This window comes from Engystomops pustulosus, unplaced genomic scaffold (assembly GCF_040894005.1).
Source record: "Engystomops pustulosus unplaced genomic scaffold, aEngPut4.maternal MAT_SCAFFOLD_315, whole genome shotgun sequence".
In the NCBI taxonomy this organism is placed as follows: Eukaryota; Metazoa; Chordata; class Amphibia; order Anura; family Leptodactylidae; genus Engystomops; species Engystomops pustulosus.
This window is the reverse complement of record NW_027285194.1, coordinates 55878-82119: the sequence shown is the minus strand read 5'-3', so window position 1 is coordinate 82119 and position 26242 is coordinate 55878. Positions and strand designations below refer to the sequence as shown.

General features: G+C 49.3%; 1 protein-coding gene across 1 annotated transcript; it reads left to right on the top strand.

Moving 5' to 3' along the window:
• Positions 1 to 1007: 1007 nt before the first annotated feature.
• LOC140110767 (cystatin-A-like) lies at positions 1008 to 12780 on the top strand. The gene is made up of 3 exons (XM_072132273.1): positions 1008 to 1117; positions 12106 to 12207; positions 12555 to 12780. The coding sequence occupies exons 1-3, from the start codon at positions 1049 to 1051 to the stop codon at positions 12678 to 12680; spliced, it is 297 nt and encodes a 98-aa protein (XP_071988374.1). The 5' UTR covers positions 1008 to 1048; the 3' UTR covers positions 12681 to 12780.
• The last annotated feature ends 13462 nt before the right edge of the window (positions 12781 to 26242 follow it).

Here is a 26242-nt window from a genome sequence, read left to right as displayed (position 1 = left end):
AGGGGCACAGGAGGTGGCAGTGCTTGTACAATGGTCACAGGAGCTTACAATCTATGAGGAGGAGGACACAGGAGGTGACAGTGCTTGTACAATGGTCACAGGAGCTTACAATCTATGAGGAGGAGGACACAGGAGGTGACAGTGCTTGTACAATGGTCACAGGAGCTTACACTCTATGAGGAGGAGGAGGACACAGGAGGTGACAGTGCTTGTACAATGGTCACAGGAGCTTACAATCTATGAGGAGGAGGGGACACAGGAGGTGACAGTACTTGTACAATGGTCACAGGAGCTTACAATCTATGAGGAGGAGGACACAGGAGGTGACAATACTTGTACAATGGTCACAGGAGCTTACAATCTATGAGGGGGAGGACACAGGAGATGACAGTGCTTGTACAATGGTCACAGGAGCTTACAATCTATGAGGAGGAGGACACAGGAGGTGACAATACTTGTACAATGGTCACAGGAGCTTACAATCTATGAGGAGGAGGACACAGGAGGTGACATTACTTGTACAATGGTCACAGGAGCTTACAATCTATGAGGAGGAGGGGACACAGGAGGTGGCAGTGCTTGTACAGTGGTCACAGGAGCTTACAATCTATGAGGAGGAGGAGGACACAGGAGGTGACAGTGCTTGTACAGTGGTCACAGGAGCTTACAATCTATGAGGAGGAGGGGACACAGGAGGTGATAGTGCTTGTACAATGGTCACAGGAGCTTACAATCTATGAGGAGGAGGGGACACAGGAGGTGACAGTGCTTGTACAATGGTCACAGGAGCTTACAATCTATGAGGTGGACACAGGAGGTGACAGTGCTTGTACAATGGTCACAGGAGCTTACAATCTCTGAGGAGGAGGGGACACAGGAGGTTACAGTGCTTGTACAGTGGTCACAGGAGCTTACATTCTAACCCTACAGGAAACAATCTGTGTGCGGAGGGATCACATCCCCCTCCTCCCATTACTTGGTGCGCTCCAGGGATATAGAAGCCGGGGTGGAAGCTTTCGGGATCCAGACCACAGAGCTAGCACTCACAATGAATACACCAGAGGGTTTAAGTGAAGAAAAGCAAGCTACCCCCGAAGTACAGACGTTCTGTGACAAGGTAAGTGACATTAGGGTCTTATCTAGTAAATTTTTGTGTTGCTGAACTTTTTCTGGTCATCAAGACTAATAAAATAAGTGTAGTTTGATGCTGATGCATTAGGAACCTGTGGGTCTGTCAGTGATGCCACCCCCATGACTCACACCAGGGAAGGGACATGGCATTATGCCCCCCCCCCCCCCTTTCCAAACCTCCTACAAAACCAGTGGAATCAGGGCTGTAAAATGTCGCCCTCCCTTCATTAAAAAAATAGACCATCTACCAGCTCCGTACATGAAATAGATCCTTCCAGCGAAAATACAGCCAAGAATATACAACACATAGAAATATGTAACAGCAATGAATACACTAAACACACCAACGGTCTCCACACTGCGTCTCTAAAAGCATCCCAGTCAGAAAAAAGCCCCCCCTGATAGCAGTTATGCCCTTCAGTATAATGCACCCCTAAAAACAGACAATAATGTCATATAATATACTGCGCCCCCTCAATATATCACTGTAAATACTAGATTATTGTTTCTCTTCCATTGATTCGTATTTAGCACCTCCTCAATTTAGCAAGCACAGCATCAATATAGCATAGTAATTCAGCACAGCAACCCCCTTAGTAATACAGCACAGGACCCCCTTAGTATCATAGCACAGAACCTCCATAGTACCATAGCACAGGACCCCCCCCTTAGTATCATAGCACAGAACCCTTAATAGTAATGCAGCACAGGACCCCCCCTTCCTTAGTAATGTAGCACCGAACCCTTCATAGTAATGCAGCACAGGACCCCCATAGTATCATAGCACAGGACCCCCTCCATAGTATCATAGCACCGAACCCTTCATAATAATGCAGCACAGGACCCCCTTAGTATCATAGAACAGAACCCTTCATAATAATGCAGCACAGGACCCCCATAGTAGCATAGCACAGGACACCCAATTGTAATGCAGGACAGAACTGCCTAAAGGATCATAGCACAGAACCCCCTTAGTATCATACCACAGAACCCTTAATAATAATGCAGCACAGGACCCCCATAGTATCATAGCACAGAACCCCCATAGTATCATAGCACAGAACCTTTAATAATAATGCAGCACAGGACCCCCATAGTACCATAGCACAGGACCCCCCTTAGTATCATAGCAGAGAACCCTTAATAGTAATGCAGCACAGGACCCCCCCTTAGTAATGTAGCACAGAACCCTTAATAGTAATGCAGCACAGGACCCCCCCCCCCCCCCTTAGTAATGTAGAACTCCAGGGACCTGAGAAGGGAAGTGACACATGCAGGATATCGGGCGCACGATCTTAGTGACTCCCCGCACAGCGCATTATACACGGACAATGCACTTACATGCACCAGGAAGAAGAAGGTGAACTCCGGGGACCTGAGCGGGGAAGCGACACATGCAGGATATCGGGTGCACGATCTTAGTGACTCCCCGCACAGCGCATTATACACGGACAATGCACTTACATGCACCAGGAAGAAGAAGGTGAACTCCGGGGACCTGAGCAGGGAAGCGACACATGCAGGATATCGGGTGCAGGATCTTAGTGACTCCCCGCACAGCGCATTATACACGGACAATGCACTTACATGCACCAGGAAGAAGAAGGTGAACTCCTGGGACCTGAGCGGGGAAGCGACACATGCAGGATATCGGGCGCAGGGTCTTAGTGACTCCCCGCACAGCACATTATACACAGACAATGCACTTACATGCACCAGGAAGAAGAAGGTGAACTCCAGGGACCTGAGCGGGGAAGCGACACATCCAGGATATCGGGTGCAGGATCTTAGTGACTCCCCGCACAGCGCATTATACACGGACAATGCACTTACATGCACCAGGAAGAAGGTGAACTCCGGGGACCTGAGCGGGGAAGCGACACATGCAGGATATCGGGGGCAGGATCTTAGCGACTCCCCGCACAGCGCATTATACATGGACAATGCACTTACATGCACCAGGAAGAAGAAGGTGAACTCCTGGGACCTGAGCAGGGAAGCGACACATGCAGGATATCGGGTGCACGATCTTAGTGAATCCCCGCACAGTGCATTATACACGGACAATGCACTTACATGCACCAGGAAGAAGAAGGTGAACTCCAGGGACCTGAGCGGGGAAGCGACACATGCAGGATATCAGGCGCAGGATCTTAGTGACTCCCCGCACAGCACATTATACACGGACAATGCACTTACATGCTGCAGGAAGAAGAAGGTGAACTCCAGGGACTTGAGCGGGGAAGCGACACATGCAGGATATCGGGTGCAGGATCTTAGTGACTCCCCGCACAGCGCATTATACACGGACAATGCACTTACATGCACCAGGAAGAAGAAGGTGAACTCCAGGGACCTGAGCGGGGAAGCGACACATGCAGGATATCAGGCGCAGGATCTTAGTGACTCCCCGCACAGCGCATTATACACGGACAATGCACTTACATGCACCAGAAAGAAGGTGAACTCCAGGGACCTGAGCGGGGAAGCGACACATGCAGGATATCGGGCGCAGGATCTTAGTGACTCCCTGCACAGCGCATTATACACGGACAATGCACTTACATGCACCAGGAAGAAGGTGAACTCCAGGGACCTGAGCGGGGAAGCGACACATGCAGGATATCGGGTGCAGGATCTTAGTGACTCCCCGCACAGCACATTATACACGGACAATGCACTTACATGCACCAGGAAGAAGAAGGTGAACTCCAGGGACCTGAGCGGGGAAGCGACACATGCAGGATATCGGGGGCAGGATCTTAGTGACTCCCCGCACAGCGCATTATACACGGACAATGCACTTACATGCACCAGGAAGAAGAAGGTGAACTCCGGGGACCTGAGCGGGGAAGTGACACATGCAGGATATCGGGTGCAGGATCTTAGTGACTCCCTCGGACTAAGTGTCCGGCCTCCTGGAGCTGCACATCTCCCTCCATCCATAATGAGAGCCGAGGGAACAAATGATCTTCTAGATCTCAGTGTGACATCTCATGAATAAAAACCTTGTAGTAAAACCTCCAGTATCGGGTCGTGTTCCATCCTGATCCTCTAACTCCAGAGCCACAACCGAGGCAGATTTTCTGAATATTCTATTCAATCTCTGACAGTCCCAAACCGAGATACAGCCCCCTGCAGCTACAGTGACTAATACTGCACTTATACCCACTGGGCACAGTGATGCCACCCTGATAGAAGTGACTGGCACAGTGATGCCACCCTGATAGAAGTGACTCGCACAGTGATGCCACCCCTGATAGAAGTGACTGGCATACTGATGCCACCTCTGATAGAAGTGACTGGCACAGTGATGCCTCCCCTGATAGAAGTGACTGGCACAGTGATGCCTCCCCTGATAGCAGTGACTGGCACAGTGATGCCACCCCTGATAGCAGTGACTAGCACAGTGATGCCACCCCTGATAGAAGTGACTGGCACAGTGATGCCACCCTGATAGAAGTGACTGGCACAGTGATGCCTCCCCTGATAGAAGTGACTGGCACAGTGATGCCACACCTGATAGAAGTGACTGGCACAGTGATAACCACCCTGATAGAAGTGACTGGCACAGTGATGTCACCCCTGATAGAAGTGACTGGCACAGTGATGCCACACCTGATAGAAGTGACTGTCACAGTGATGCCACCCCTGATAGAAGTGACTGGCACAGTGATGTCACCCCTGATAGAAGTGACTGGCACAGTGATGCCACACCTGATAGAAGTGACTGGCACAGTGATGCCACACCTGATAGAAGTGACTGGCCCAGTGATGCCTCCCCTGATAGCAGTGACTGGCACAGTGATGCCTCCCCTGATAGAAGTGACTGGCACAGTGATGCCACACCTGATAGAAGTGACTGGCACAGTGATGCCACACCTGATAGAAGTGACTGGCCCAGTGATGCCTCCCCTGATAGCAGTGACTGGCACAGTGATGCCTCCCCTGATAGCAGTGACTGGCACAGTGATGTCACCCCCCATAGAAGTGACTGGCACAGTGATGTCACCCCTGATAGAAGTGACTGGCACAGTGATGCCTCCCCTGATAGCAGTGACTGGCACAGTGATGTCACCCCCATAGCAGTGACTGGCACAGTGATGTCACACCTGACAGAAGTGACTGGCACAGTGATGTCACCCCCCATAGAAGTGACTGGCACAGTGATGTCACCCCTGATAGAAGTGACTGGCACAGTGATGTCACCCCCCATAGAAGTGACTGGCACAGTGATGCCTCCCTGATAGCAGTGACTGGCACAGGAATGTCACCCCTGATAGAAGTGACTGGCACAGTGATGCCTCCCCTGATAGCAGTGACTGGCACAGTGATGTCACCCCTGATAGAAGTGACTGGCACAGTGATGCCACCCCTGATAGAAGTGACTGGCACAGTGATGCCACCCCTGATAGAAGTGACTGGCACAGTGATGTCACCCCTGATAGAAGTGACTGGCACAGTGATGTCACCCCTGATAGAAGTGACTGGCACAGTGATGCCTCCCCTGATAGCAGTGACTGGCACAGTGATGTCACCCCTGATAGAAGTGACTGGCACAGTGATGTCACCCCCCATAGAAGTGACTGGCACAGTGATGTCACCCCCCATAGAAGTGACTGGCACAGTGATGTCACCCCTGATAGAAGTGACTGGCACAGTGATGCCTCCCCTGATAGCAGTGACTGGCACAGTGATGTCACCCCCCATAGAAGTGACTGGCACAGTGATGCCTCCCCTGATAGAAGTGACTGGCACAGTGATGCCTCCCCTGATAGAAGTGACTGGCACAGTGATGCTGCCACACCTGATAGAAGTGACTGGCACAGTGATGCCACCCCTGATAGAAGTGACTGGCACAGTGATGCCTCCCCTGATAGCAGTGACTGGCACAGTGATGCCACCCCTGATAGAAGTGACTGGCACAGTGATGTCACCCCTGATAGAAGTGACTGGCACAGTGATGCCACCCCTGATAGAAGTGACTGGCACAGTGATGCCTCCCCTGATAGCAGTGACTGGCACAGTGATGCCACCCCTGATAGAAGTGACTGGCACAGTGATGCCACCCCTGATAGAAGTGACTGGCACAGTGATGCCACCCCTGATAGAAGTGACTGGCACAGTGATGCCACCCCTGATAGCAGTGACTGGCACAGTGATGCCTCCCCTGATAGAAGTGACTGGCACAGTGACCCTACCCCTGATAGAAGTGACTGGCACAGTGATGCCTCCCCTGATAGCAGTGACTGGCACAGTGATGCCTCCCCTGATAGAAGTGACTGGCACAGTGACCCCACCCCTGATAGAAGTGACTGGTACTGTGATGCCACCCTGATAGAAGTGACTAGCACAGTGATGCCTCCCCTGATAGAAGTGACTGGCACAGTGATGCCACCCCTGATAGCAGTGACTGGCACAGGGATGTCACCCCCCATAGAAGTGACTGGCACAGTGATGCCTCCCCTGATAGCAGTGACTGGCACAGTGATGCCTCCCCTGATAGCAGTGACTGCACAGTGATGTCACCCCCCATTGAAGTGACTGGCACAGTGGTGCTGCCACACCTGATAGAAGTGACTGGCACAGTGATGCCACCCCTGATAGAAGTGACTGGCACAGTGTTACCACCCCTGATAGAAGTGACTGGCACAGTAATGCCACCCTGATAGCAGTGACTGGCACCGTGATGCCTCCCCTGATGGAAGTGACTGGCACAGTGATGCCACCCCTGATAGAAGTGACTAGCACAGTGATGCCTCCCCTGATAGAAGTGACTGGCACAGTGATGCCACCCCTGATAGCAGTGACTGGCACAGGGATGTCACCCCCCATAGAAGTGACTGGCACAGTGATGCCTCCCCTGATAGCAGTGACTGGCACAGTGATGCCTCCCCTGATAGCAGTGACTGCACAGTGATGTCACCCCTGATAGAAGTGACTGGCACAGTGACCCCACCCCTGATAGAAGTGACTGGCACAGTAATGCCACCCTGATAGCAGTGACTGGCACCGTGATGCCTCCCCTGATGGAAGTGACTGGCACAGTGATGCCACCCCTGATAGAAGTGACTAGCACAGTGATGCCTCCCCTGATAGAAGTGACTGGCACAGTGATGCCACCCCTGATAGCAGTGACTGGCACAGGGATGTCACCCCCCATAGAAGTGACTGGCACAGTGATGCCTCCCCTGATAGCAGTGACTGGCACAGTGATGCCTCCCCTGATAGCAGTGACTGCACAGTGATGTCACCCCCCATTGAAGTGACTGGCACAGTGATGCTGCCACACCTGATAGAAGTGACTGGCACAGTGATGCCACCCCTGATAGAAGTGACTGGCACAGTGATGGCAACCCTGACATAAGTGACTGGCACAGAGGGGAAGATTTACTTACCCGGTCCATTCCGATCCAGCGGCGCGTTCTGTGCGGTGGATTCGGGTCCAGCCGGGATTTATTAAGGCAGTGCTGCGCTGAAGTCCGCTGGAATGCCCTGAAATTCACCGGCCTATTCCTAGTGAAGGTAAGTGCAATTTTCCCGACACATTTTTTTTTTTTAAATGCAGCAGTTTTTCCGGATCCAAGTGGCGCTGCTGCACTGAAAAGCATCGGAACGCGCTCAAGTTCACCGGCCTATTCATAGTGAAGGTAAGTGCAAACTCCGCAGCTCCGTTTTAAATGCGGGCGTTTTTTTCCGAATCCGTCGGGTTTTCGTTCAGCCATGCCCCCCCGATTTCCGTCGCGTGCATGCCAGCGCCGATGCGCCAAAATCCGATCGCGTGCGCCAAAATCCCGGGCAATTCAGGGAAAATCTGCGCAAATCGGAAATATTCGGGTAACACGTCGGGAAAACGCGAATCGGGCCCTTAGTAAATGACCCCCAATGTGCCCAAACTTCAACCAAAACCCACTTTTATGTTGCAAAGTGGCAACATGACAATTTGAGCAGTAACCTATTGATCTCTGCTGTATCACAAGTTTCAATCGTGTTGGTGTCATGAGGACACCAATACAAAAGAAAGAAGGAGACGTGTATTGTAGCTTCCCTCCAGGGTCCCCTAAAGAGGAAGAGTCAGGGGACCCAAAGCAGGAGCTCCAACAATAATCCATCTCTGTCCATAGCACTGAGCATGGCGCGTCCTGCAGGAGGAAGCCTTGAGTCCTGTCTGGTAAATTCTATGCTGTGTGCTCTGAGTGCCACCTCTGGCACCCGTGCCATAGGTTTGCCACCACTGCTCTATAGACCTCAATTGGTCACCTCCAGTCCATTGGAATCAGTCGCCTCCAGTCCGTTGGAATCGGTCGCCTCCAGTCCGTTGGAATCGGCCGCCTCCAGTCCGTTGGAATCGGCCGCCTCCAGTCCGTTGGAATCGGCCGCCTCCAGTCCGTTGGAATCGGCCGCCTCCAGTCCGTTGGAATCGGCCGCCTCCAGTCCGTTGGAATCGGCCGCCTCCAGTCCGTTGGAATCGGCCGCCTCCAGTCCGTTGGAATCGGCCGCCTCCAGTCCGTTGGAATCGGCCGCCTCCAGTCCGTTGGAATCGGTCGCCTCCAGTCCGTTGGAATCGGTCGCCTCCAGTCCGTTGGATTCGGCCGCCTCCAGTTAACTGGAATCGGTCGCCTCCAGTGTGTTGGAATCGGCCGCCTCCAGTCCATTGGAATCGCTTGCCTGCAGTCCACCGGATTCGGTCACCTCCAGTCCATTGGATTTGGTCGCTTCCAGTCCATTGGATTTGGCCGCCTCCAGTCCATTGGAATCGGTCATCTCCAGTCCATTGGAATCACTAGCCTCCAATCCACTGGAATCGGTCGCCTCCAGTCCATTGGAATCGGTCGCCTCTAGTGCATTGGAATCGTCTGCCTCCAGTCCACTGGATTAATTCCCCTCCAGTCCGTTGGAATCGGTCGCCTCCAGTCTGTTGGAATCGGTCTCCTCCAGTCCGTTGGAATCGGTCGCCTCCAGTCCATTGGAATCGGCCGCCTCCAGTCCGTTGGAATCGGCCGCCTCCAGTCCGTTGGAATCGGCCGCCTCCAGTCCGTTGAATCGGTCGCCTCCAGTCCGTTGGATTCGGCCGCCTCCAGTTAACTGGAATTGGTCGCCTCCAGTATGTTGGAATCGGCCGCCTCCAGTCCATTGGAATCGCTTGCCTGCAGTCCACATGATTCGGTCACCTCCAGTCCATTGGATTTGGTCACTTCCAGCCCATTGGATTTGGCCGCCTCCAGTCCATTGGAATCGGTCATCTCCAGTCCGTTGGAATCACTTGCCTCCAATCCATTGGAATCGGTCACCTCCAGTCCGTTGGAATCACTTGCCTCCAGTCCGTTGGAATCGGTCGCCTCCAGTCCGTTGGAATCGGTCGCCTCCAGTCCGTTGGAATCGGTCGCCTCCAGTCCGTTGGAATCGGTCGCCTCCAGTCCGTTGGAATCGGTCGCCTCCAGTCCGTTGGAATCGCTGTCCTCCAGTCTATTGGAATCGGTCGCCTACAATCCATTGGAATCGGTTGCCGCCAGTCCATTGGAATCGGTCGCCTCCAGTCCATTGGAATCGGTCGCCTCCAGTCCATTGGAATTGGTCGCCTCCAGTCCATTGGAATCGGTCGCTTACAGTCCATTAGAATTGGTCGCTTACAGTCCATTGGAATTGGTCGCTTATAGTCCATTAGAATCGGTCACTTTCAGTCCATTGGAATTGGTCGCCTCCAGTCCACTGGAATCACTTGCCTCCAATCCATTGGAATCGGTCACCTCCAGTCCATTGGAATCAGTCGCCTCCAGTCCGTTGGAATCGGTCGCCTCCAGTCCGTTGGAATCGGTCGCCTCCAGTCCGTTGGAATCGGTCGCCTCCAGTCCGTTGGAATCGGTCGCCTCCAGTCTGTTGGAATCGGTCGCCTCCAGTCCGTTGGAATCGGTCGCCTCCAGTCCGTTGGAATCGGTCGCCTCCAGTCCGTTGGAATCGGTCGCCTCCAGTCCATTGAAATCGGTCGCCTGCAGTCCACTGGAATTGCTCACCTCCAGTCCATTGGAATTGGTCGCCTCCAGTCCACTGGAATCGGTCGCTTCCAGTCCATTGGAATTGGTCGCCTCCAGTCCACTGGAATCGCTCACCTCCAGTCCATTGTAATCGCTCTCCTCCAGTCCGTTGGAATCGCTTGCCTCCAGTCCATTGGAATCCGTCGTCTCCAGTCCATTGAAATCCGTCGCTTCAAGTCCAATGGAATCGGTGTCCTCCAGTCCATTGAAATCGGTCGCCCCAGTTTATTGGAATTGGCTGCCTACAGTCCATTGGAATTGGTCACATCCAGTCCATTGGAATCAGTCGCCTCAAGTCCATTGGAATCGGTCACATCCCGTCCATTGGAATCGGTTGCCTCCAGTCCATTGGATTCGGTTGCCTCCAGTCCATTGGAATCGCTCGCCTCCAGTCCATTGGATTCGGTGGCCTCCAGTCCAATGGAATCGGTTGCCTCCAGTGCATTGGAATCGGTTGCGTCCAGTCCATTGGAATCGGTTGCCTCCAGTGCATTGGAATCGGTTGCCTCCAGTGCATTGGAATCCGTCGTCTCCAGTCCATTGAAATCCGTCGCTTCAAGTCCAATGGAATCGGTGTCCTCCAGTCCATTGAAATCGGTCGCCCCAGTTTATTGGAATTGGCTGCCTACAGTCCATTGGAATTGGTCACATCCAGTCCATTGGAATCAGTCGCCTCAAGTCCATTGGAATCGGTCACATCCCGTCCAATGGAATCGGTTGCCTCCAGTGCATTGGAATCGGTTGCGTCCAGTCCATTGGAATCGCTCGCCTCCAGTCCATTGGATTCGGTGGCCTCCAGTCCAATGGAATCGGTTGCCTCCAGTGCATTGGAATCGGTTGCGTCCAGTCCATTGGAATCGGTTGCCTCCAGTGCATTGGAATCGGTTGCCTCCAGTGCATTGGAATCGGTTGCCTCCAGTCCATTGGAATCGGTGGCTTCCAGTGCATTGGAATTGGTTGTGTCCAGTCCATTGGATTTGGTTGCCTCCAGTCCATTGGAATCGGTTGCTTCCAGTGCATTGGAATCGGTTGCGTCCAGTCCATTGGATTCGGTTGCCTCCAGTCCATTGGAATCGGTCGCCTCCGGTGCATTGGAATCGGTTGCGTCCAGTCCATTGGATTCGGCCGCCTGCAGTGCATTGGAGTTGGTTGCCTCCAGTGCATTGGAATCGGTTGCCTCCAGTCCATTGGAATCGGTTGCTTCCAGTCCATTGGAATCGGTTGCTTCCAGTGCATTGGAATCGGTTGCGTCCAGTCCATTGGATTCGGTTGCGTCCAGTCCATTGGATTCGGTTGCCTCCAGTCCATTGGAATCAGTCGCCTCCGGTGCATTGGAATCGGTTGCGTCCAGTCCATTGGATTCGGCCGCCTGCAGTGCATTGGAATCGGTTGCCCCCAGTGCATTGGAATCGGTTGCCTCCAGTCCATTGGAATCGGTTGCTTCCAGTCCATTGGAATCGGTTGCTTCCAGTGCATTGGAATCGGTTGCTTCCAGTCCATTGGAATCGGTTGCTTCCAGTGCATTGGAATCGGTTGCGTCCAGTCCTTTGGATTCGGTTGCCTCCAGTCCATTGGAATCGGTCGCCTCCGGTGCATTGGAATCGGTCGCCTCCAGTCCATTGGATTCGGCCGCCTGCAGTCCTTTGGTGTCTCTAGTTATGAGGCTGCTGTAAAGTACATTTCTAAATGCCGTTATTAGAGCTCAGGCAAGATGGCCGACCCCATAATCCTGGAAGATAGAAAAACAGAAATGAGAAACAGATTTGAAATATGTTCTGTATTTTGTAAACTGATTTTAATAAATACAAAGTAAATATTGGAAAATGTTTCTTTTAGAAGGTTATGTTTCTCTCCTGGATCTTCCCGTCTGTCACACAGATAAGAAACGTTCTTTTATCACATCATTATACTTAGAGTCGGTTTCTTTTCTTCTCTTCTTTAGGTAAAAGATGTGTTTTTGAAAAAATCAGGGATTAAAGCCACCAGATATCTGGCCGTGCGCTACAGATCTCAGGTTGCTGTTGGGACATTGTACTTTGTGCTGGTAAGTGGCCTCCAGGCAGGACGAGCTATAGATTAGTGAGTATTCTGTGCAGTGTCTCCCCTTCATGTGATAGTAGGTGTGACATTGCTTTTGTACCACCTGCTGATGCCCCATCTTACTGCAGGTGGCGCTGCCTGAGGCAATTGGCTCAGTTCACCTTGTGGCTGGTGCACCACTGACCACCATTGACCGTGGGCCTAGAAGTTCCAGACGCCATAAACATATATCCAATCATAAGGCGAAGGCGGGTCATGCAGTGGCCATAAGTGTCCACTAGGGGGCGCTCTGTAATAACCCAGTATGACATGTATGTCCTGACCTGTCCCCTTCCCTCTGTCTCTCCTCAGGTCGATGTCGGAGATCAGTTCTGTATTTTAAAGATATTAATACCTCTGCCTAATTCTGGAGAGGGAGTGACCCTGATAGGCTTCCAGTGTGGGAAGGAGAAGGACTGTTCTATTATGCTGTATTAGAACTTGTATCCAACTCTGAGGACACGACCCTCGTCCATCCGGAAGATCCACAGAAATGATAAGAATCGTCTTATAATAAAGGAAATATCTGTTAACCCTTTATGGTGTGACTGATCCAGTTGTCTTAGTGGCCCCCGGCTCTGTGCCACAAGTTTCCTCCACTCCTCCTAGAACTTTTTTGTCTGTAATGTTACTGAATAAAAACCACTGTATCACAGCCAAAGTTACCAATATACAGCGATCAGGGGGGCGAGTGGCTCATCTGCATGTACATTGGGGGTCATACCCCAAGACCTGAAGAAAAGGCCAGAAAAGCTCAATACATAGATACAGCACTAGAATCAAGCTCAGGATGAAAATACAACACTGGAACAAAGCTCACTATAAAGATACAGAGAGCAAGCCAAGCACTGCATGTAAATACAGCACCAGGACCGAGCTCACTACATAAATACAGCACCAGGACCGAGCTCACTACATAAATACAGCACCAGAACCGAGCTCACTACATAAATACAGCACCAGAACCGAGCTCACTACATAAATACAGCACCAGAACCAAGCTCATTACATAAATACAGCACCAGAACCAAGCTCATTACATAAATACAGCACCAGAACTGCTGTACAACAGTTCTGTATGGATGATGTGGGTTGTATTACACTGCTGGACATCAGTTCTGTATGGATGATGGGGGATGTATTACACTGCTGGACATCAGTTCTGTATGGATGATGGGGGTTGTATTACACTGCTGGACATCAGTTCTGTAAGGATGATGGGGGATGTATTACACTGCTGGACATCAGTTCTGTATGGATGATGGGGGATGTATTACACTGCTGGACATCTGGTCTGCGTGGATGATGGGGGTTGTATTACACTGCTGGACATCAGTTCTGTATGGATGATGGGGGATGTATTACACTGCTGGACATCTGGTCTGCGTGGATGATGGGGGTTGTATTACACTGCTGGACATCAGTTCTGTATGGATGATGGGGGTTGTATTACACTGCTGGACATCAGATCTGTATGGATGATGGGGGATGTATTACACTGCTGGACATCAGTTCTGTATGGATGATGGGGAATGTATTACACTGCTGGACATTGGTTCTGTATGGATGATGGGAGGTGTATTACACTGCTGGACATCAGTTCTGTATGGATGATGGGGGATGTATTACACTGCTTGACATCAGTTCTGAATGGATGATGGGGGATGTATTACACTGCTGGACATCAGTTCTGTATGGATGATGGGGGATGTATTACACTGCTGGACATCAGTTCTGTATGGATAAAGGGAGATGTATAACACTGCTGGACATCAGTTCTGTATGGATGATGGGGGTTGTATTACACTGCTGGACACCAGTTCTGTATGGATGATGGGGGATGTATTCCACTGCTGGACATCGGTTCTGTATGGATGATGGGGGTTGTATTACACTGCTGGACACCAGTTCTGTATGGATGATGGGGGATGTATTCCACTGCTGGACATCGGTTCTGTATGGATGATGGGGGTTGTATTACACTGCTGGGCATCAGTTCTGTATGGATGATGGGGGATGTATTACACTGCTGGACATCAGTTCTGTATGGATGATGGGGGATGTATTACACCGCTGGACATCAGTTCTGTATGGATGATGGGGGATGTATTACACTGCTGAACATCAGTTCTGTATGGATAATGGGAAATGTATTACACTGCTGGGCATCAGTTCTGTATGGATGATGGGGGATGTATTACACTGCTGGACATCAATTCTGTATGGATGATGGGGGATGTATTACACTGCTGGACATCAGTTCTGTATGGATGATGGGGGATGTATTACACTGCTGGACATCAGTTCTGTATGGATGATGGGGAATGTATTACACTGCTGGACATCAGTTCTGTATGGATGATGGGAGATATAATACACTGCTGGACATCAGTTCTGTATGGATGATGGGGGATGTATTACACTGCTGGACATCAGTTCTGTATGGATGATGGGGGATGTATTACACTGCTGGACATCAGTTCTGTATGGATGATGGGAGATATAATACACTGCTGGACATCAGTTCTGTATGGATGATGGGAGATGTATTACACTGCTGGACATCTGGTCTGCGTGGATGATGGGAGATGTATTACACTTCTGGACATCAGTTCTGTATGGATGATGGGGGATGTATTACACTGCTGGACATCAGATCTGTATGAATGATGGGGGTGGTATTACACTGCTGGACATCAGTTCTGTATGGATGATGGGGGATGTATTACTCTGCTGGGCATCTGGTCTGTGTGGATGATGGGGGATGTATTAAACTGCTGGACATCAGTTCTGTATGGATGATGGGGGATGTATTACACTGCTGGACATCAGGTCTGTATGGATGATGGGGGATGTATTACACTGCTGGGTATCAGTTCTGTATGGATGATGCGGGTTGTATTACACTGCTGGACATCAGATCTGTATGGATGATGGGGGTTGTATTACACTGCTGGACATCAGTTCTGTATGGATGATGGGGGATGTATTACACTGCTGGACATCAGTTCTGTATGGATGATGGGGGATGTATTACACTGCTGGACATCTGGTCTGTGTGGATGATGGGGGATGTATTACACTGCTGGACATCAGTTCTGAATGGATGATGGGAGATGTATTACACTGCTTGACATCAGTTCTGAATGGATGATGGGGGATGTATTACACTGCTGGACATCAGTTCTGTATGGATGATGAGGGATGTATTACACTGCTGGACATCAGTTCGGTATGGATGATGGGGGATGTATTACACTGCTGGACATCAGTTCTAAATGGATGATGGGGGATGTATTACACTGCTGGACATCAGTTCTGTATGGATGATGGGAGATGTATTACACTGCTGGACATCAGTTCTGTATGGATGATGGGGGATGTATTACACTGCTGGACATCAGGTCTGTATGGATGATGGGGGTTGAATTACACTGCTGGACATCTGGTCTGCGTGGATGATGGGAGATGTATAACACTGCTGGACATCAGATCTGTATGGATGATGGGTGTTGTATTACGCTGCTGGACATCAGTTATGTATGGATGATGGGGGATGTATTACACTGCTGGACATCAGTTCTGTAGGGATGATGGGTGTTGTATTACGCTGCTGGACATCAGTTATGTATGGATGATGGGGGATGTATTACACTGCTGGACATCTGTTCTGCGTGGATGATGGGAGATGTATAACACTGCTGGACATCAGATCTGTATGGATGATAGGGGTTGTATTACACTGCTGGACATCAGTTCTGTATGGATGATGGGGGTTGTATTACACTGCTGGACATCTGGTCGGCGTGGATGATGGGGGTTGTATTACACTGCTGGACATCAGTTCTGTATGGATGATGGGGGATGTATTACACCGCTGGACATCAGATCTGTATGGATGATGGGGGTTGTATTACACTGCTGGACATCAGTTCTGTATGGATGATGGGGGTTGTATTACACTGCTGGACATCAGATCTGTATGGATGATGGGGGTTGTATTACACTGCTCTCCATCAGTTCTGTATGGATGATGGGGGATGTATTACAATGCTTGGTATCAGTTCTGTAGGGATGATGAGGGATGTATTACACTGCTGGACATCAGATCTGTATGGATGATGGGGGTTGTATTACACTGCTGGACATCAGTTCTGTATGGATGATGGGGGATGTATTACACTGCTGGACATCAGTTCTGTATGGATGATGGGGGATGTATTACACTGCTGGACACCAGTTCTGTAGGGATGATGAGGGATGTATTACACTGCTGGACATCAGATCTGTATGGATGATGGGGGTTGTATTACACTGCTGGACATCAGTTCTGTATGGATGATGGGGGATGTATTACACTGCTGGACATCAGTTCTGTATGGATGATGGGGGTTGTATTACACTGCTGGACATCAGATCTGTATGGATGATGGGGGTTGTATTACACTGCTGGACATCTGGTCTGCGTGGATGATGGGGGATGTATTACATTGCTGGACATCAGTTCTGTATGGATGATGGGGTTGTATTACACTGCTGGACATCAGTTCTGTATGGATGATGGGGTTGTATTACACTGCTGGGTATCAGTTCTGTATGGATGATGGGGGATGTATTACACTGCTGGACATCAGATCTGTATGGATGATGGGGATGTATTACACTGCTGGACATCAGTTCTGTATGGATGATGGGGGTTGTATTACACTGCTGGACATCAGTTCTGTATGGATGATGGGGGTTGTATTACACTGTTGGACATCAGTTCTGTATGGATAATGGGGGTTGTATTACACTGCTGGACATCAGTTCTGTATGGATGATGGGAGATGTATTACACTGCTGGACATCAGTTCTGTGTGGATGATGGGGGATGTATTACACTGCTGGACATCAGTTCTGTATGGATGATGGGGGTTGTATTACACTGCTGGACATCAGTTCTGTATGGATGATGGGGGTTGTATTACACTGCTGGACATCAGATCTGTATGGATGATGGGGGTTGTATTACACTGTTGGACATCAGTTCTGTATGGATGATGGGGGTTGCATTACACTGCTGGACATCAGTTCTGTATGGATGATGGGAGATGTATTACACTGCTGGACATCAGTTCTGTATGGATGATGGGGGTTGTATTACACTGTTGGACATCAGTTCTGTATGGATGATGGGGGTTGCATTACACTGCTGGACATCAGTTCTGTATGGATGATGGGGGTTGTATTACACTGCTGGACATCAGTTCTGTATGGATAATGGGGGTTGTATTACACTGCTGGACATCAGATCTGTATGGATGATGGGAGATGTATTACACTGCTGGACATCAGTTCTGCATGGATGATGGGAGATGTATTACACTGCTGGACATCAGTTCTGTGTGGATGATGGGGGATGTATTACACTGCTGGACATCAGTTCTGTATGGATGATGGGGGTTGTATTACACTGCTGGACATTAGTTCTGTATGGATGATGGGGGTGCTATTACAGTGCTGGACATCAGTTCTGTATGGATGATGGGGGATGTATTACACTGCTGGACATCAGTTCTGTATGGATGATGGGGGATGTATTACACTGCTGGGCATCAGTTCTGTTTGAATGATGGGGGTTGTATTACACTGCTGGACATCAGATCTGTATGGATGATGGGGGTTGTATTACACTGCTGGACATCAGATCTGTATGGATGATGGGAGATGTATTACACTGCTGGACATCAGTTCTGTATGGATGATGGGAGATGTATTACACTGCTGGACATCAGTTCTGTATGGATGATGGGGGTTGTATTACACTGCTGGACCTCAGTTCTGTATGGATGATGGGAGATGTATTACACTGCTGGACATCAGGTCTGTATGGATGATGGGGGATGTATTACACTGCTGGACATCAGATCTGTATGGATGATGGGGGTTGTATTACACTGCTGGACATTGGTTCTGTATGGATGATGGGGGATGTATTACACTGCTGGACATCAGTTCTGTATGGATGATGGGGGGTTTATTACACTGCTGGACATCAGTTCTGTATGGATGATGGGGGTTGTATTACACTGCTGGACATCAGTTCTGTATGGATAATGGGGGTTGTATTACACTGCTGGACATCAGATCTGTATGGATGATGGGAGATGTATTACACTGCTGGACATCAGTTCTGCATGGATGATGGGAGATGTATTACACTGCTGGACATCAGTTCTGTGTGGATGATGGGGGATGTATTACACTGCTGGACATCAGTTCTGTATGGATGATGGGGGTTGTATTACACTGCTGGACATTAGTTCTGTATGGATGATGGGGGTGCTATTACAGTGCTGGACATCAGTTCTGTATGGATGATGGGGGATGTATTACACTGCTGGACATCAGTTCTGTATGGATGATGGGGGATGTATTACACTGCTGGGCATCAGTTCTGTTTGAATGATGGGGGTTGTATTACACTGCTGGACATCAGATCTGTATGGATGATGGGGGTTGTATTACACTGCTGGGCATCAGTTCTGTATGGATGATGGGGGATATATTACACTGCTGGACATCAGATCTGTATGGATGATGGGGGTTGTATTACACTGCTGGACATCAGATCTGTATGGATGATGGGAGATGTATTACACTGCTGGACATCAGTTCTGTATGGATGATGGGAGATGTATTACACTGCTGGACATCAGTTCTGTATGGATGATGGGGGATGTATTACACCGCTGGACATCAGATCTGTATGGATGATGGGGGTTGTATTACACTGCTGGACATCAGTTCTGTATGGATGATGGGGGTTGTATTACACTGCTGGACATCAGTTCTGTATGGATGATGGGGGTTGTATTACACTGCTGGACATCAGATCTGTATGGATGATGGGGGTTGTATTACACTGCTCTCCATCAGTTCTGTATGGATGATGGGGGATGTATTACAATGCTTGGTATCAGTTCTGTAGGGATGATGAGGGATGTATTACACTGCTGGACATCAGATCTGTATGGATGATGGGGGTTGTATTACACTGCTGGACATCAGTTCTGTATGGATGATGGGGGATGTATTACACTGCTGGACATCAGTTCTGTATGGATGATGGGGGATGTATTACACTGCTGGACACCAGTTCTGTAGGGATGATGAGGGATGTATTACACTGCTGGACATCAGATCTGTATGGATGATGGGGGTTGTATTACACTGCTGGACATCAGTTCTGTATGGATGATGGGGGATGTATTACACTGCTGGACATCAGTTCTGTATGGATGATGGGGGTTGTATTACACTGCTGGACATCAGATCTGTATGGATGATGGGGGTTGTATTACACTGCTGGACATCTGGTCTGCGTGGATGATGGGGGATGTATTACATTGCTGGACATCAGTTCTGTATGGATGATGGGGTTGTATTACACTGCTGGACATCAGTTCTGTATGGATGATGGGGTTGTATTACACTGCTGGGTATCAGTTCTGTATGGATGATGGGGGATGTATTACACTGCTGGACATCAGATCTGTATGGATGATGGGGATGTATTACACTGCTGGACATCAGTTCTGTATGGATGATGGGGGTTGTATTACACTGCTGGACATCAGTTCTGTATGGATGATGGGGGTTGTATTACACTGTTGGACATCAGTTCTGTATGGATAATGGGGGTTGTATTACACTGCTGGACATCAGTTCTGTATGGATGATGGGAGATGTATTACACTGCTGGACATCAGTTCTGTGTGGATGATGGGGGATGTATTACACTGCTGGACATCAGTTCTGTATGGATGATGGGGGTTGTATTACACTGCTGGACATCAGTTCTGTATGGATGATGGGGGTTGTATTACACTGCTGGACATCAGATCTGTATGGATGATGGGGGTTGTATTACACTGTTGGACATCAGTTCTGTATGGATGATGGGGGTTGCATTACACTGCTGGACATCAGTTCTGTATGGATGATGGGAGATGTATTACACTGCTGGACATCAGTTCTGTATGGATGATGGGGGTTGTATTACACTGTTGGACATCAGTTCTGTATGGATGATGGGGGTTGCATTACACTGCTGGGCATCAGTTCTGTTTGAATGATGGGGGTTGTATTACACTGCTGGACATCAGATCTGTATGGATGATGGGGGTTGTATTACACTGCTGGACATCAGATCTGTATGGATGATGGGAGATGTATTACACTGCTGGACATCAGTTCTGTATGGATGATGGGAGATGTATTACACTGCTGGACATCAGTTCTGTATGGATGATGGGGGTTGTATTACACTGCTGGACCTCAGTTCTGTATGGATGATGGGAGATGTATTACACTGCTGGACATCAGGTCTGTATGGATGATGGGGGATGTATTACACTGCTGGACATCAGATCTGTATGGATGATGGGGGTTGTATTACACTGCTGGACATTGGTTCTGTATGGATGATGGGGGATGTATTACACTGCTGGACATCAGTTCTGTATGGATGATGGGGGGTTTATTACACTGCTGGACATCAGTTCTGTATGGATGATGGGGGTTGTATTACACTGCTGGACATCAGTTCTGTATGGATAATGGGGGTTGTATTACACTGCTGGACATCAGATCTGTATGGATGATGGGAGATGTATTACACTGCTGGACATCAGTTCTGCATGGATGATGGGAGATGTATTACACTGCTGGACATCAGTTCTGTGTGGATGATGGGGGATGTATTACACTGCTGGACATCAGTTCTGTATGGATGATGGGGGTTGTATTACACTGCTGGACATTAGTTCTGTATGGATGATGGGGGTGCTATTACAGTGCTGGACATCAGTTCTGTATGGATGATGGGGGATGTATTACACTGCTGGACATCAGTTCTGTATGGATGATGGGGGATGTATTACACTGCTGGGCATCAGTTCTGTTTGAATGATGGGGGTTGTATTACACTGCTGGACATCAGATCTGTATGGATGATGGGGGTTGTATTACACTGCTGGGCATCAGTTCTGTATGGATGATGGGGGATATATTACACTGCTGGACATCAGATCTGTATGGATGATGGGGGTTGTATTACACTGCTGGACATCAGATCTGTATGGATGATGGGAGATGTATTACACTGCTGGACATCAGTTCTGTATGGATGATGGGAGATGTATTACACTGCTGGACATCAGTTCTGTATGGATGATGGGGGTTGTATTACACTGCTGGACCTCAGTTCTGTATGGATGATGGGAGATGTATTACACTGCTGGACATCAGTTCTGTATGGATGATGGGGGATATATTACACTGCTGGACATCAGATCTGTATGGATGATGGGGGTTGTATTACACTGCTGGACATCAGATCTGTATGGATGATGGGAGATGTATTACACTGCTGGGCATCAGTTCTGTATGGATGATGGGGGATATATTACACTGCTGGACATCAGATCTGTATGGATGATGGGGGTTGTATTACACTGCTGGACATCAGATCTGTATGGATGATGGGAGATGTATTACACTGCTGGACATCAGTTCTGTATGGATGATGGGAGATGTATTACACTGCTGGACATCAGTTCTGTATGGATGATGGGGGTTGTATTACACTGCTGGACCTCAGTTCTGTATGGATGATGGGAGATGTATTACACTGCTGGACATCAGGTCTGTATGGATGATGGGGGATGTATTACACTGCTGGACATCAGATCTGTATGGATGATGGGGGTTGTATTACACTGCTGGACATTGGTTCTGTATGGATGATGGGGGATGTATTACACTGCTGGACATCAGTTCTGTATGGATGATGGGGGGTGTATTACACTGCTGGACATCAGTTCTGTATGGATGATGGGGGTTGTATTACACTGCTGGACATCAGTTCTGTATGGATGATGGGGGATGTATTACACTGCTGGACATCAGATCTGTATGGATGATGGGGGTTGTATTACACTGCTGGACATTGGTTCTGTATGGATGATGGGGGATGTATTACACTGCTGGACATCAGTTCTGTATGGATGATGGGGGGTGTATTACACTGCTGGACATCAGTTCTGTATGGATGATGGGGGTTGTATTACACTGCTGGACATCAGTTCTGTACATGGTTGGTGGTTATATCTCAGATCATATCCGTAAACCAGGAAATTCTCTGGATCTCCGTCCAACCTTCACTGCACAAGGACAGATAATTCTGTGTTTATTATCAGAGGAGGAAGTGAGATTTGCTTGTTGTGTTCCGGCTCCTTTCACTTGACCCCCCCGCCCCCCCTACACTGGCTGATGGTATGGTCCAGGCGTATATATATATGCAGGTGTATACAGGATGATGGGATCACCATGGGCAATCAGAAGAGTTCAGCAGCCACAGAGACAAGTCTCAACTTCATATGTGGGGGATGGACGGACACTGAGCTCATCAACCCCCCGCAGACTCTGTGCGACCTGGTGAGTGAGGTCCTGGGGTCACATCCAACCACTTTACTGCTAAGTCCATGGAGAGGGGAGGGGGAGTAACCACGTCTGCTGACACTGCGGCTGCGCTCCCTATAGACTGTGGAGAGCACAGAGCACTGCTGTGCTCTGTACTCTCTGCAGCCAGTGTTAAGTATTGTCCCTGGAGAGATGTGTAATCAGACCTCACACTGCTGTGCTCTATGCTCTCTGCAGCCAGTGTTATGTACTGTCCCTGGAGAGATGTGTAATCAGACCTCACACTGCTGTGCTCTGTGCTCTCTGCAGCCAGTGTTATGTATTGTCCCTGGAGAGATGTGTAATCAGACCTCACACTGCTGTGCTCTGTGCTCTCTGCAGCCAGTGTTATGTATTGTCCCTGGAGAGATGTGTAATCAGACCTCACACTGCTGTGCTCTGTGCTCTCTGCAGCCAGTGTTATGTATTGTTCCTGGAAAGAGGTGTAATCAGACCTCACACTGCTGTGCTCTGTGCTCTCTGCAGCCAGTGTTAAGTATTGTCCCTGGAGAGATGTGTAATCAGACCTCACACTGCTGTGCTCTGTGCTCTTTGCAGCCAGTGTTCTGTATTGTCCCTGGAGAGATGTGTAATCAGACCTCACACTGCTGTGCTCTGTGCTCTCTGCAACCAGTGTTATGTATTGTCCCTGGAGAGATGTGTAATCAGACCTCACACTGCTGTGCTCTGTGCTCCCTGCAGCCAGTGTTATGTATTGTCCCTGGAGAGATGTGTAATCAGACCTCACACTGCTGTGCTCTGTGCTTTCTACAGCCAGTGTTATGTATTGTCCCTGGAGAGATGTGTAATCAGACCTCACACTGCTGTGCTCTGTGCTCTCTGCAGCCAGTGTTATGTATTGTCCCTGGAGAGACGACAAGGAAGCCTGTGAGTCCTGAATCCCCCTCCTACTCACAGAGGTTTCTCCGGCAATCCAGTAGGCCAGTCCGACGCTGCAGAGAGCAGAGAGCACAGCAGTGTGAAGTCTGATTACACATCTCTCCAGGGACAATACATAACACTGGCTGCAGACAGCACAGAGCACAGCAGTGTGAGGTATAATTACACATCTCTCCAGGGACAATACATAACACTGGCTGCAGAGAGCACAGAGCACAGCAGTGTGAGGTCTGATTACACATCTCTCCAGGGATAATACATAACACTGGCTGCAGAGAGCACAGAGCACAGCAGTGTGAGGTCTGATTACACATCTCTCCGGGGACAATACATAACACTAGCTGCAGAGAGCACAGAGCACAGCAGTGTGAGGTCTGAGAACACATCTCTCCAGGGACAGTACATAACACTGGCTGCAGAGAGCACAGAGCACAGCAGTGTGAGGTCTGATTACACATCTCTCCAGGGACAATACATAACACTGGCTGCAGGGAACACAGAGCACAGCAGTGTGAGGTCTGATTACACATCTCTCCAGGGACAATACATAACACTGGCTGCAGAGAGCACAGAGCACAGCAGTGTGAGGTCTGATTACACATCTCTCCAGGGACAATACATAACACTGGCTGCAGAGAGCACAGAGCACAGCAGTGTGAGGTCTGATTACACATCTCTCCAGGGACAATACATAACACTGGCTGCAGAGAGCACAGAGCACAGCAGTGTGAGGTCTGATTACACATCTCTCCAGGGACAATACATAACACTGGCTGTAGGTAGACTCCCTATAGGAAACATGTATTCTTACTACTTTATGTGTCTTTATTTCATTTCTTTATTCTTTTTTTGTCGTAAGCTCACAGAAGATTTGTTGCAGCTTACTGGGGCTGATGCTCCTCACTTTCAGGCGATCGCCTACATCTGTCACACTTGTCTTGGGAAGACTTACATTATAAAGGTAAGTGCTGCACAAGACTGCAACAGTGGTGACACCCTGGGGTGGATTTACCCATAATGCAACCTGTGCTATTGCCAGGGGCCCCAGAGCTCAGGGAGAGGATGGGGATGATGACCGTGTGCTTCATACTGTATGTGATATACTGTGGGGGCGGAGCTGTGTAATATATAGCTTTAATAGAAAACCCCTTTAAGGCTCTTATATAATGGGTGACCCGGGATCTGTGTGCATGAATTTTAGCCTCCTAAGACACGAGTCTTCTGTACACAGAGAGATCCACTATGAAATAACAGACTATAACGATGTATACTGCGAGTTGTGCACCTCCAGGCTGCAGAGTTCTCCTTAGGACATTTCTTGTGCCTCTCCAGGTCTGTTATGCGGAGGGGAAGTACATGGACCTAAAGCTCCACCAGCGCTACCCGTACAACATGGAGAAGCCCTACCTAATAAGCTACAAGATGGACGTCTCCTTTACTGACAACATTGAAGATTTTTAGCTATAAAGAACAAATGTGATCTCTGTCTGGGGGCATCATGGGATGGAGGAGGAGAAGGGGCTGAGCGCTGACATCTGCAAATATTAATAAATAAATGTAACATAAGCACGTAATAATCTGTATAAATATTGTCCGCTCTTTAATCCCATACACTGACTGAATAAGGCAGTGAGTCCTGTACCCCCTCCTACTCATAGAGAAAGCCTGTGAGTCGTGTATCCCCCTCCTACTCATAGAGAAAGCCTGTGAGTCCTGTACCCCCCTCCTACTCATAGAGAAAGCCTGTGAGTTCTGTATCCCCTCCTAGTCATAGAGAAAGCCTGTGAGTCCTGTATTCCCCTCCTACTCATAGGGATAGCCTGTGAGTCCTGTATCCCCCTCCTACTCATAGGGAAAGCCTGTGAGTCCTGTATCCCCCTCCTACTCATAGGGATAGCCTGTGAGTCCTGTATCCCCCTCCTACTCATAGAGAAAGCCTGTGAGCCCTGTATCCCCCTCCTAGTCATAGAGAAAGCCTGTGAGTCCTGTATCCCCCTCCTACTCATAGGGATAGCCTGTGAGTCCTGTATCCCCCTCCTACTCATAGGGAAAGCCTGTGAGTCCTGTATCCCCCTCCTACTCATAGGGATAGCCTGTGAGTTCTGTATCCCCTCCTAGTCATAGAGAAAGCCTATGAGTCCTGTATCCCCCTCCTACTCATAGGGATAGCCTGTGAGTCCTGTATCCCCCTCCTACTCATAGGGAAAGCCTGTGAGTCCTGTATCCCCCTCCTACTCATAGGGATAGCCTGTGAGTCCTGTATCCCCCTCCTACTCATAGGGATAGCCTGTGAGTCCTGTATCCCCCTCCTACTCATAGGGAAAGCCGGTGAGTCCTGTATCCCCTCCTACTCAAAGAGAAAGCTTGTGAATCCTGTATCCCCCTCCTACTCATAGAGAAAGACTGTGAGCCCTGTATCCCTCTCCTACTCATAGAGAAAGCCTGTGAGTCCAGCTCCCCCTCCTACTCATAGAGAAAGCCTGTGAGTCCTGTATCCCCTCCTAGTCATAGAGAAAGCCTGTGAGTCCTGTATCCCCCTCCTACTCATAGAGATAGCCTGTGAGTCCTGTATCCCCCTCCTACTCATAGGGAAA